Source organism: Stigmatopora nigra, chromosome 1, assembly GCF_051989575.1.
Source record: "Stigmatopora nigra isolate UIUO_SnigA chromosome 1, RoL_Snig_1.1, whole genome shotgun sequence".
In the NCBI taxonomy this organism is placed as follows: Eukaryota; Metazoa; Chordata; class Actinopteri; order Syngnathiformes; family Syngnathidae; genus Stigmatopora; species Stigmatopora nigra.
The window spans coordinates 13,666,106-13,678,137 of NC_135508.1; the positions used below are offsets into that span (position 1 = coordinate 13,666,106).

At 38.2% G+C, this 12,032-nt stretch overlaps 1 protein-coding gene across 1 annotated transcript; it reads right to left on the reverse strand.

Annotated features, from left to right (window-relative positions):
- On the reverse strand, positions 1–5,658 carry cbln4 (cerebellin 4 precursor). The gene is made up of 3 exons (XM_077721041.1): positions 5,171–5,658; positions 3,457–3,573; positions 1–506 (listed from the first exon to the last, which is right to left on the reverse strand). The coding sequence occupies exons 1-3, from the start codon at positions 5,429–5,431 to the stop codon at positions 309–311; spliced, it is 576 nt and encodes a 191-aa protein (XP_077577167.1). The 5' UTR covers positions 5,432–5,658; the 3' UTR covers positions 1–308.
- Positions 5,659–12,032: the final 6,374 nt, after the last annotated feature.

Below are 12,032 nucleotides of genomic sequence, written 5' to 3' on the forward strand. Positions count from 1 at the left end.
CAAACACCTGAAATCAAAGAGTATGGATTTGCTAACAAAAATAGCTACATTAAAAAATAATAATAAAAGGGATATTGTAAATTTTGGCCACACCACAGTAACCTTTGTCAGCAGAAAGGCAAATATACTTAGTGTTTAATTTTATGGTCAATGTGAATGACAGAATGGCACTAGCTAAAGAAAGCATTATCAAAAACATATTTTTGTATGTTGTTTGGCAGTCAGCTTTCTATATACGTTTATGGCAATGATACGTGACGAAAGAGAAGTTAGGCAGTTTACAAACTGTTGTTGTTTTCCTATTCTTTTTACAGCGGAAAGACAAGAAAACCAGAAAATGTGGAGAACTGCCATCCCCCAACCAGGTTTCCTTTCTCTAATTTCAAGTAGACTTTGTCCTCCTTCTCCAGATAGAGCAGGACTCCATTCGTGGCAGCCTCACGGGTTACGTCCTTATCCCCCGCAAAGGCGGAGATGACGGGCCTCCCATTTAACATCAAATTTACCTATCAAGCCAGAAACAAGAGTCAAAACATCTTCAAATTGTTCTGTAACACACAAAATACCGCTAAAATATGAGAGATAAAACATGAATTTGATTTTGAAAAGGCTTTTGTTCAAAACTGTGATATCATCTCATATCATTGACTCTCAGACGAGACAGTCTCTTCTTTTAATACAGCTCTTGTAATACCGTAAATTTGATAATAAGCACTTGACATATTTTCCCAGTCTCCACTCCACTCAACTAGATTCTGTTATTTAATCCAACCTTCAGTGTTTTTAGATTTGTGTTTACATTTTTCCTCTTTAAAGTAAATGTGTTTACTTACTCTATGCTAAGTAAGACAGATTTCCCCTGAGGTTAAGAACTTTTACTTGATCCAATTACTGCAACAAACTTGGAATATTTTTTCAATGTAATAATGATATCCAGATTATATATGAAGACAAGCAAATGATCAAATAAGTGGGCAAGGAATTGAATGGTTATGTCATGCTGGTAAGTACTAAGGCTTGTGATTGGTTAAAAAAAATCTTAAATCGCCTGACCGCCAGTTTGACACATGCAGTATCCAACAGCTCTAATAAGCCAGGTGGCTATAATTTTCTATTTCTTTTCAAAAAGTCACCAATCAATGCAGTATATAACTTATTTTTATATATATGTCAAAAATAAGAACAGGTATTCATCGCAACAATGATTGTACGAGAATGTTAACCGTTGCTAAGCCTACAGTAAAATATTTCTAAATAGAACAGCAAAAAACAATGAAAAGACCGTTTAAATGATAGTTTTAATGGAAACATTGGTTGCATTGGTTCGAGAGTACATCTAAGATGTGAAGGTTTCAATTCTCTTGAACCGAAATGTTCTCCTTATGTTCTTTTCCAAACTGTAATTGTTTTTGAAAGCCCAGAATATAACACACTTGTGTAATCAGGAGATTGTTGCAATTCTGACATACTTCAATTTTATGGAGTGTTCTTAAGAAAATATGAGATTAATGAATGAGTTATTTTCTTCAGACTGTGACACAATAAATACGTATTTCATTTTAATGCAGTAGAAATAGAATGTTTGTGATTCACTTTCCTAACAGGAATAGAAGTTAGGAGAATGAATGCCTGAAACATTCCCAAAAGTTAAAATGAAAAAAAAGAAGCAATGAATTGGAAAACTAAAAGAAATGGGTAAAGTAAAAACTGCATTTATTAATTCGCAGCCTACTTCAAGACAGACGACAATGCAAATGGAAACAACAAATTAGAACTTGGCTTTAACGATATATTATTATTTCGTGTACAATAATTGAAATAAATCTTTAAGAAAAATGTCCTATATTCATACCCATACCAATATTAAATTACTCTTTTGGCCATAAGGTCTGATTTACACTAAAGTTCCAAGAGTTTAATTTTAATTGAAAGTTGACATCATATATTTTTGACGGTCTTTTACCATGTACATATGGCGACACATTTCCGAATGAATACGTTTCAGCCGTTAGATAGCCAACGTTCACACTCAACATGCAATGATGACAAACTCATTGAGTTATTTATATTAGTATACTGGGGAGAGTCAACAAATAGAAGCCAGTTTTGTGTTTTAAAAGTGACGTCAACAAACACCTCACATAGGCCTGAAAAGGGTATTTGGCTATTGTGCTGTTTTGGAAGACATATTCCGATGTAACATTATCATGACTATATAGAAAGCCTTTATAAATGTGCTTTCCGCAACTTGGGGAAAGCTTTCAAAAATCCTCTCTGTCAGCTTGAGTGATATCCCCAAATTGTTTGGATGGAAATATGGGCTTAAAAATGCGAACAGGCATGCAAGTGTCGCTGTTAACCTCCTGAAATGCTTCTTTTACAGCACTGATGAATGGGGCTAACGTTTTTTTGTTGTTGTTGCTCATATTCTAGGTGCTTGCTAGTCCTCCGTAAATGTCTATACCTCACAAGCATCCATGCTAGAACATCACCTAAACAAGCATAATAAATGAAGAATACAAATGTTTTCTTTTCTCGATAAAATAGCAGTGTTGTGATATTTGTCAAAATACACCAAGGACAGTATAATGTATTTCTTGGTATGGCAAAAACGCTGCTATTTTAGTGGCAAAAATCCCATTCAGTTACAATTTCGTCATATATCGCTGGTCAAATTCCTTCTTTTAGCAGAAGCAGTTGCCAAAGAGTCAAAATGAAAGCATTCTGTGGCACAAGAGACAGATCACCCAATACAAATACACCAAACTCCCCTTCACCAATTTTGCTAAGAAAAAAAGTTCCCAATCCGACAACCACACTTAATGCTCGCATCCATCGAGATGCCGTTGCAAATATCACTTGTGACGGAAGCATTTCATCACCGAGCCACCAATTGTTGCAGTAATGTAACAAACACAAATATTCTTACCACGACTTTAAAAATTTCTTCTGAAATTGATGTAATGTTATCATCAGAAACAATTCCTGTAAACACTATCAATCAAATTTTTGGTTTTGACGTAATAGTGCATCAGGACATCATAAAAGCAGGTTGTCATGTGACTTACTGAGTAATTTTAGAATTAAGATACATGCAGAAAAATACTGGATTTATTCGTGATCAATAGATTTTATTGTTGTGAGAGACAGCCCATAGAAATAAAAAACTATACAAAACAATACAAAAAATATTACACTCCATTACATTGAGCTGACTGTTCTTCTTATTTATTTAAATGTGGCTAATATCCCTTTGAGGTTTTCTATTGCTTTTCTTCCTCGGTGAAGGACACTTTTTTTTGTGTACTAGATTTATATTTTAGTCTCAAATTGGCACAGTGAGATCTAAAGATCTGAATCCGTTTTCTCCATTCAGTAAATGACCCCAATTTGAACTGTCACATTAGCCATTCAGTGTAGCACAATTACATTTTTTTTCTTAGAGGAGCATGTTACCTGTATGGTCTGGCTCTGGTACACTTTAATGACATGGAAGTTAAAACTGTAGACTCCTTTTCTTGGGGACAAAAACACTGACTCAAATGTGAAGAAGTTTCCGATGTTAACGAGAACCTGCAAGAAGAGATAACAAAAAAAAAATCAATCAACCAATCCATCTTCACTCTATACCAGGGGTGTTGAACCTTTTGACAGAGAGAGCCATAATCGATTCATATTTTCTAATGTTAGTTCTTGAGCGCCATTTTCAGAATTGAAAATCAAAAATACCAGAAAATGTGGGATTTTTTTTGTCATTTCACCACTTTTAAATTACAAAAAGTCTGTGAATTCTTTTGTCAACATTGTTCTGCTGTTGGTAATCAATCTGTTTCAGTTAAATTATACATTCAGAAGAGTAATAAAAGACAAAATTATGATTAAAGTGGTGCTCGAGGTAATGTCAACGCCAGTGTTGATGTGACGCTCCTATTGGTGCGTTCGGAACTCAGCTCTCTCACCAGTGATTGCCGTATTTTACCTCACAGGTTAGGGGAGGGGCATATGCACTCATATAAAGAGCCACATATGGCTCCCGAGCCATAGGTTCCCTAGCTCTGCTCTATAATTTGCCGTCTAATAGAAAGGAAAATTGATTTAGATGACTCATAATAAATCCATTGAGATTTTGTTAGTCATATGAAATTTCATTGCTTATAGTTTGTATCAGGAGTAGAACTATAAAAAATTGATAAGCACATTTGTTTCATATATCCTGTGTATGGATCTGACTGTGATGTATTTTCTTCAGATATCACAATATTTCATTTTACATATTTGGACGTCGCAAGCGGCTTTTTGAATGACGTCAAAAGACACTAGTTCAGTAAACATAGAGTCATTAAATTAGTGCTTGTGAGCTTTGCTCTATTTTCGGTTTTTGAGGGAAACATTGGAAAATTGGACTTGGATAATAGCGACAGGAAGAATCCTAAACAAGGTCACAATTAAACGAAGCCAGAATATACATTGTTACTTGACATCCCAAAGTCAAAACATTCTTATAAGTTGCAGTGATATATATTCATTTTCGAAACACTTATTCCGAAACACTTATCTTCACGGCAGTCGCTAGGGTGCTGGAGCCTATCCCAGGCAAGATTGGGCAATCGGTGGGCGACACTCCGAATTGGTTGCCAGCCAATTGCAGGGAAACAGTGAGACAAATAACCATTCATACGCACACACGTACCATAGACAATTGAGAGTGCTCAACAAGCCTACCCTTCATGTTTTTCAGGTTTGGGAGGAACCTGGAGTACCCAGAGAAAACCCATGCAGGCACAGGGAGAACATGCAATCTCCACACAGCAACGTTGGGACTCTTGATCCCAGAAATGTCCGTCCGATGTGCTAACCACTGATCTTTATATATATGGATAAATATGGGTAAAACATGGAACTGGAGCAGTGGATGGATGGATGAATGCACATATGGGTGAGTAGAATGCATGGATGTCCTCCAACCTCCAATATTGATTGTTGCTATGCCTGTTTGCAGTTTAGTTTTGCTCATAATAACATAAAGAAAAGACAACTTTGCGTTGTTTGGTTAAATACCTTGAGGGTCAAAGTGATTGATCGTGATAGACCCCTCCTCCCCCAAACACAATACATGACACAGGCATCTTCACACGCACGAGAACACACACGAAATAGAGACGTTGAAGACCTGGTCGAAGTAGATGATCCTGGTTTTGTTGCTCATCTCGGAGGGCTCGTGGTTGTTGCTCCGCAGCGCCGAGAAAGCCACCTTGGAGCTGGTGGCGCGCACCGAGATGCCCAGTGGCGAGTTGGACGCTCTCCAGTCGGCGTCCGGGTTAGAGTCGCACACCACCAGACACTTGCCCTCCAGCACGATGGGCTCCGTGTCATTCTGGGCTCTCAGCGCCAAGGCAAGAGCCCAAAGCACGCTCCAGCCCAGCAACCGCATTTCCACCAGCCGTCGTCCCACTAGCGGGTCCCCACCTGCGTCGGCTCCACCAGAGACTCCCTCATCATCGATCAAGTCGAGTTCCAATTCTGATCCTGAATCTGGATTCGAAGTCTTAAGGGGTTAAAAGAAGGAATTCAAGCGTATAGCGCACGTCAAGTGATGCCGTTCCGATCCAAAGTCGCACTGGCAGACAACTTGCGCGCAGAGCTGCACTCTCTCTGCATGCGCGCACGTGCACGCGCCTCGACTCCAAATCTAGGCGTGCGTTGCATATAAACACGCACGCCCCCACTCATCCCAGATTCTAAATACATTCATTCATTCATTTACTTACCGCTTCCCCCCACAAGGGACGCCGGGGGTGCTGGAGCGTATCCCAGCTAACTATGGGAACAAGGCGATGGACACCCTGAATTGGTGGTCAGCCAATCGCATGCCACAAGGAAACAGACAAGCGATCATGGCTAGGGGCAATTTAGATGCTTCAACTGGCGTTACCTTACATGTTATGGGGATATGGGAGGAAACCAGAGTTCCCCGAAGAAAACCCACGCAAGCCCGAGAACATGCAAACTCCACACAATAAGGGATCGAACCCACAAGCCCAGAACTGTGAGGCTGATGCATGAACCACGTGCTCGCCAGGCTGCTGTAAATACATTTGAAGTCGTAATTACTTCCCTCTAATGAAACCTTTAAGGACAGCGGCAACCACAGTTCAAAAGTTATCTTATGTTTATATACGTGGTTTTGTTTGTGTGGGAAAATAATTAGAGAACTGTGCATTGCTGCGGTTTTCCTGGTAATACCTCATACTTCCCACTTGTATGTCCTTTTGTTCATGGGTTTTGTTCAGTATTCTCTTGAGTTTAAAGACTATGCATAATATGGTAAAATCATGAAGTGTATGGAGGTATTAATGCTTTTTGTCATTTTGTACCCTGCAATTAACTGGTCAGTCTCCTACGTTTATAAAGGACCATTAACCGAGGACAAAATAATTAAACGCACCTCAATATAGGAGAAAAAAAATATTGAACCCAGTTAGACAAGGACACGAGCAACCAATGTGGCACGAATCGTACGAAACAAGTTTACTTCTCTCTCTAAAATGGTGCGCATGACATAAAATGCCTAAAATGTCACTTTTAAGATATGTACATTGTGCTGTGTAGTCAACGGTAAACTCCATAGCCACTGTCATGTCTGCTTCTTTCCCCACCAAAAGCATTTCACGATTGAAATTGTAAAAACTGGGAAGCTCAAAGCAGAACTCCCACAAGCATGCGACACATTGATTATTCCACTTAACCCACATCAACCTTTCCAAATTTTGGAAATCACTGTTGGTGACCTCTAGCTGTCCAGTTGAATATTAAATAAGCCATCCATGTCCAAATCAGTGGTTAAGTACACCAGAGGAGAAGGTGACATGCTGTGGCATTCAATGCAGTCATTAATTTAAATGACCAGCGTTAACAAATATGTACCACCCAGGTATCGCTGCCCTGATTAGGCTGAACGCCACTCGCTAATTGTAAAGTAATTGGACTCGTTCCAAATGTGAGATTGTGAAGGAGGCGTTCAAATGGCCACTTCCTGTTTTCAAATGTTCGTTCATCCAAAGTTAGCTGAGATATAGTAACATTCTAATGCACATTTTACATTGTGGAACCCAGTTTACTTTTGGTATTAAAGTACATTATGGGTTAGATCAGGGAACCTTTTTGACGAAGAGAGCCACAAACAATTCATATTTTCCAATGGTATTCCTTGTGAGCCATACTACGAACTTAAAAGTCAAAATACATACATGTGAACGAGTGTCTTTTCATTTTTTTGTCATTTCACCACTTTTAAAGTGGAAAAAAATTAATATTTTTGAAAAGATTCTTACGCTGTTGCCAATCAATGAGAGGATGCGTTTCAGAAGAGTCTACTGCAAAAAAAATATCGATTAAAGCAGTTCTAGATGTAATATCTCAGTTCTGTCACCAGTGATTTCCATATTTTAGCTCACAGGTTAGCAAAGAGCCAGATGCACCCATCAAAAGAGCCACATGTGCCTCTCTAGCCATAGGTTCCCTACTCCTGGGTTAGATCAACGTTTATCAGGTACACGGATTGGTCGGCATGGTTCAAATCCCCAGACTCCCCCTCTGGTGACATTTAATGACCAAGGTGTATCAGGTAAAGATACAAAAACAAGAATCATCTTATGGAACACCTTATAAAAACTATTACAATTTTATATCCAGATATTCTTCAAAGTTTTCTTCAGCATTGAGGTAGAAAAAATAAATTGCATTCCTGACAAAATGGCTGATAACTCAGCAAGCTTGATGCACATTGGTGAAAGTAAGAACTTTTTGGACCTTTCATAATTAAAGCAATTCAGTGAGTAATTCTTCTCGTGCACTGATAAAATTGCTGAAAGTCATGAAAGGAATATTAATATTACATTAAATTAATATTAAAATGACAAACCCATCACAAACAATTGGTGCGTTATTTATTATGCTGAAGAAAATACTCTTTTTTTTTTTTATCCACTGCAGTGCTGTCTACCATATCATGCAGTGAGAAAGACACATCTTACCCGAGAGGCAACTTTCTTGGCAACAGCACACGCGTACGACTGAATAAGAAAGACAATCACTTGGATTATTGGTTTCAGGAGGATTTTAAGAGGAAGATACAAAACATCTGAGACTGAATATTTGCTGCACTTGTCTTGCAGGGACGAAACTGAGAAACCTAATTTTGGCTTCCTATTCCCCAATTGTCTGCTCTCGTAGTGCTTATAGCTCAACACTGAAGGCCTTCCGTGACTAAGTCTTATCATTGTTTGAAGAAACAGTTTGAAAAATCCTGACTTTGGGACCATTCATTTTAAATACATTTGATTTCAGATACAACGATGACCAAGAATTTTTTTTAAACTTTAAAGTCAAAATAAAACAGTACTACTGCCTTTTTTTCCTGCTCTCACAGCTACAAATTATGCCAAAATTACATGATTAAACAGAGTTTTTCATGAGTAAAAGACCTGATTTGTGTTTTTCCACTGCAACCTGGGGAACACTGGAGTGCAGTTGTGTGTTCAATCTAATCAATCTGTACTAGTCACTAATTATTCTTTCTGAATAAGACCACTTAGTTTAGCATTCCGCTTCCATATTGCTGCGTCGTGATGTTGAATGAGCTCAGTTTATTAACTTCTGGCCCACAAGGGACAAACTTTCTTTTATTGTCATACTGTATGTGACTATTACTTGACTGAGACTTATTTAGGTTATGTTGTTGTTTTTTCTCTCTCTGACCACCAATAGCCTGTTACATAAGATTCCCGTTTGTACGTTCTCCCCATGCCTGTGTGGGTTTTTCGCGGGTCCCCAGTTTTTTGCCTACATTGCAAAATCATACATGATAGGCTGGTTGAAGACTGTGAATTGTCCTTAGCTATACGTGAATGGTATTTTGTTTCATTTTGGTCTGCGATTGACTAATAACCAAATCAGGGTGTCCACTGCCTACTCTCCAAAGTTGGTTGGGATAGGCTACGGCACCCTGGGAGCCTTGTATGGATAAGCAGAACAAAAATTTATGTATATATGTCTAATCAGGGTTCAAATTAGACGTCTCTCATAAAAATTTGCAAGCAGCAAACATGGTGAACATTTTCTATCAAGGAAAAATAGTAATAGGTAATAGAAAATCAAAGACTTAACCATGCTTTACAGGGAATGCACCATTAAATTGTCGCTTTTTGTAGTTTTGGATGGACAGTATTAAGGGGCAATGTTGTTTGATTTCATAATGAGACACAATACAAGGAAAAGCTTTTTTTCTTTTAATCCAATTTACTTCAGGTCATAAAGGTCCAAGCAAATCTTAAAGTTGCCATGGGTGTGAAATTGTCAGGGTTTTCTTTTTGTTTTTTTTCTTCAATGTAGTCAGGCATTCATTTCAAAGAGTCTATCTCAGTCTATGTCAACTTAATAGCAGCACACCTCAGAAGGGAACGGAAGGCCTTGGCTTCATTAAAGCGGGTCGAGAACATTTTAGGAATGAGCCCAACACACAAGCCCTTGAAACCTCCAGTGGGGACACTTGCTCACGACAGTGGTTCAAATTAAATTTGGAACAGTTACACCTATATGTCCAACTGCTACACCAGCACAAAGCAATTTACACTTTTAGGAGAAACACACTATTCTTCAATAACCCTTGTGGATTTCAATAACTCAGCAAGACGACCACAGTAAAAAAAAGTCAAGTCTTATGGTCACGAAATTATGAGGCAATACTACATCAAGCCGCAAAAGGCTAAACTCAACAGCATTCTGAGTCCCTTTTTAATAAATGTATTATATCAAATGTTTTTAAATGATTTATGCTCTGTGATCACTTATGCTATTGGGAATTCTAAAGTAGGGCTATAGTATGACCTTTTATTTCACTGGTGTCAAATATACGGCCCGCGGGCCGGATCCGGCCCGTCTGGTGGTTTGGTACGACCCGGGGAAGGAAGCTGTATTGTATAAAAAAAATATGACTTATCTTTAAAATTTGTAGTTCTTGTATTATCCGCTATGGGCGCAGTGTTTTAGTACATGCAGACAACATGAATTGACATTTATTTATGTTCTTATGTTATTCTCCTGTTCATAATATATTGTTCATAATGTAAAAGGAAAATTCTGTTAATAAACATTTTGATAATTTATTCATTCTTTGCACTAATTATTAGTATTTGTGACTAATACAAAGGAAAGAAAGTGGGCTTATTGTTAGTTCTATGTAATTTTGCAATGAGTTTACTGGTCCGGCCCGCTTGATCTCAAATTAAGCTGTATTTGGACCGCAGACCAAAAGGAGTTTGACACCCCTTTTCTATGTTGTAATGCTATCTTATGTTACACAATCGAGTTACTACTGAGTACAAATTCACATTACGTTTGTGGGTTTGAGGGTCCAAAGTGATCACACGTTAAAATGTAAGCACCAGGGATCCGAAACAACTTGAGGGGCTTCCGCAGGAAGACCAAGAGTGGAAATGAAAAGAACTCTGACTGTGTATGTGTCAATGAGCGCCATTTTATTCGAGCTTCGCCAAATTTCAAATCATCCAACAGTAGAGTCTTACTTTAGCAAAAGATGAGAGGCCATTTCCTTTCCCGGCATTCACACTGTGGTAAATGTGACTGACCATAAGGTACTCCAGCAACAAAAAAAACAAATGAAGAAGCCATTTGCGCGTTGCCGTCTTCTAGCTAATCAACATGGAGGCAAACACAATTATTTGACTTTCTTATTTGTGGTGAAATTAATTCCCCGACACATCAAACATGCTTAAAATGCAAGTAATAAGGCAGAAAAAATTCCGTTATTTTCCCTCCTCCATTCTAACACCACCTCATTTGACCCAATGAGATGAATAATCAGGCCTGTGTTGTTGGGTGGGTTGATTATTTGATATGTAATTGTGTCAAGTGCTAATATCCCTCTGGAAAAAACATACAATGTCTCTGTTTAACAAGCACAAGGCTCAAGTGAAAGTAGGACTTTTTAACTTTTGCCAATGAAGAAATGAATGATGAGGGAATTCCTGACATGAACACAACCAGGCATCAACACACAACCACTAGAGAACTTATGTTTTCTCATTTTCTGCATACACAAATACTTCCAAATAGCTTGGAGAATGGACTTACTTTATTAATTAACTTTATAAAATGCGGAATGCAGTAGTGAGCCTTTCCATTACATTCTGGAATGGTCATTGACCTGAATGATATTAAAAATCTGGGACGATTTAAATTGGCTTTTTCTTGGTCCAAAAACTTTAAACCTGATTGGATTAGAACGGAAGATGGTCTAAAATGCCCTCATCCAAACTCCAGACCCTTATTGGAAGTTATAGAAATGGTTGTGTACCAAGTCTCTCACACACACACACACACACACACACACACACACACACACACACACACACACACACACACACACACACACACACACACACACACACACACACACACACACACACACACACACACACACACACACACACACACACACACACACACACACACACACACACACACAATGTCACATGCCAAAACATGCTGCAAAAGTGCGTGCAAAAAAAAGGTTTTCGTCTCCATTCATTTAGATTTAACGCCACCATTTGCTTTCATTGTGATACTTTTGAAATGAAATAACAGTGTGTGAAAAATTTGAAAAAAAAATGGAGCTGTTTCTGTCTGACTTCAATAACTTCACAGCCTGAAGTCGCTAAAGCCAATAAACAATGATGCCTTGTAAGACACACTGGCTAATGATGAAATATTGACATTCACTAAAGTAAAACACTAAAAAAATAGAATATTTGCTTATTTTGTATCCACCTCTCTTGTTTCATTTATCTTTATAGAGAATGGGAAATTTCCGGAGTGATGTTAAATTGCATTCTTTGAATTATTTCAACATTTCCTTAACAAAGAACACATTTAATTGGAAGAAGATCCTTTTTCGTTGTTTTACATCAATTCAAGAAGCTTTCCATCAACCCGAAGCACCTCCTACCTGAGTA

Bases quoted from the DNA above. Each gene is read 5' to 3' on its own strand.
- cbln4 (XM_077721041.1), bottom strand. From the start codon at position 5,431: ATGCGGTTGCTGGGCTGGAGCGTGCTTTGGGCTCTTGCCTTGGCGCTG. The intron at 3,574-5,170 runs GTCTTCAACGTC...CTCTTCTTGCAG, and splicing joins GGATCATCTACTTCGACCAG to GTTCTCGTTAACATCGGAAA. The intron at 507-3,456 runs GTAACATGCTCC...CTGGCTTGATAG, and splicing joins ACCAGAGCCAGACCATACAG to GTAAATTTGATGTTAAATGG.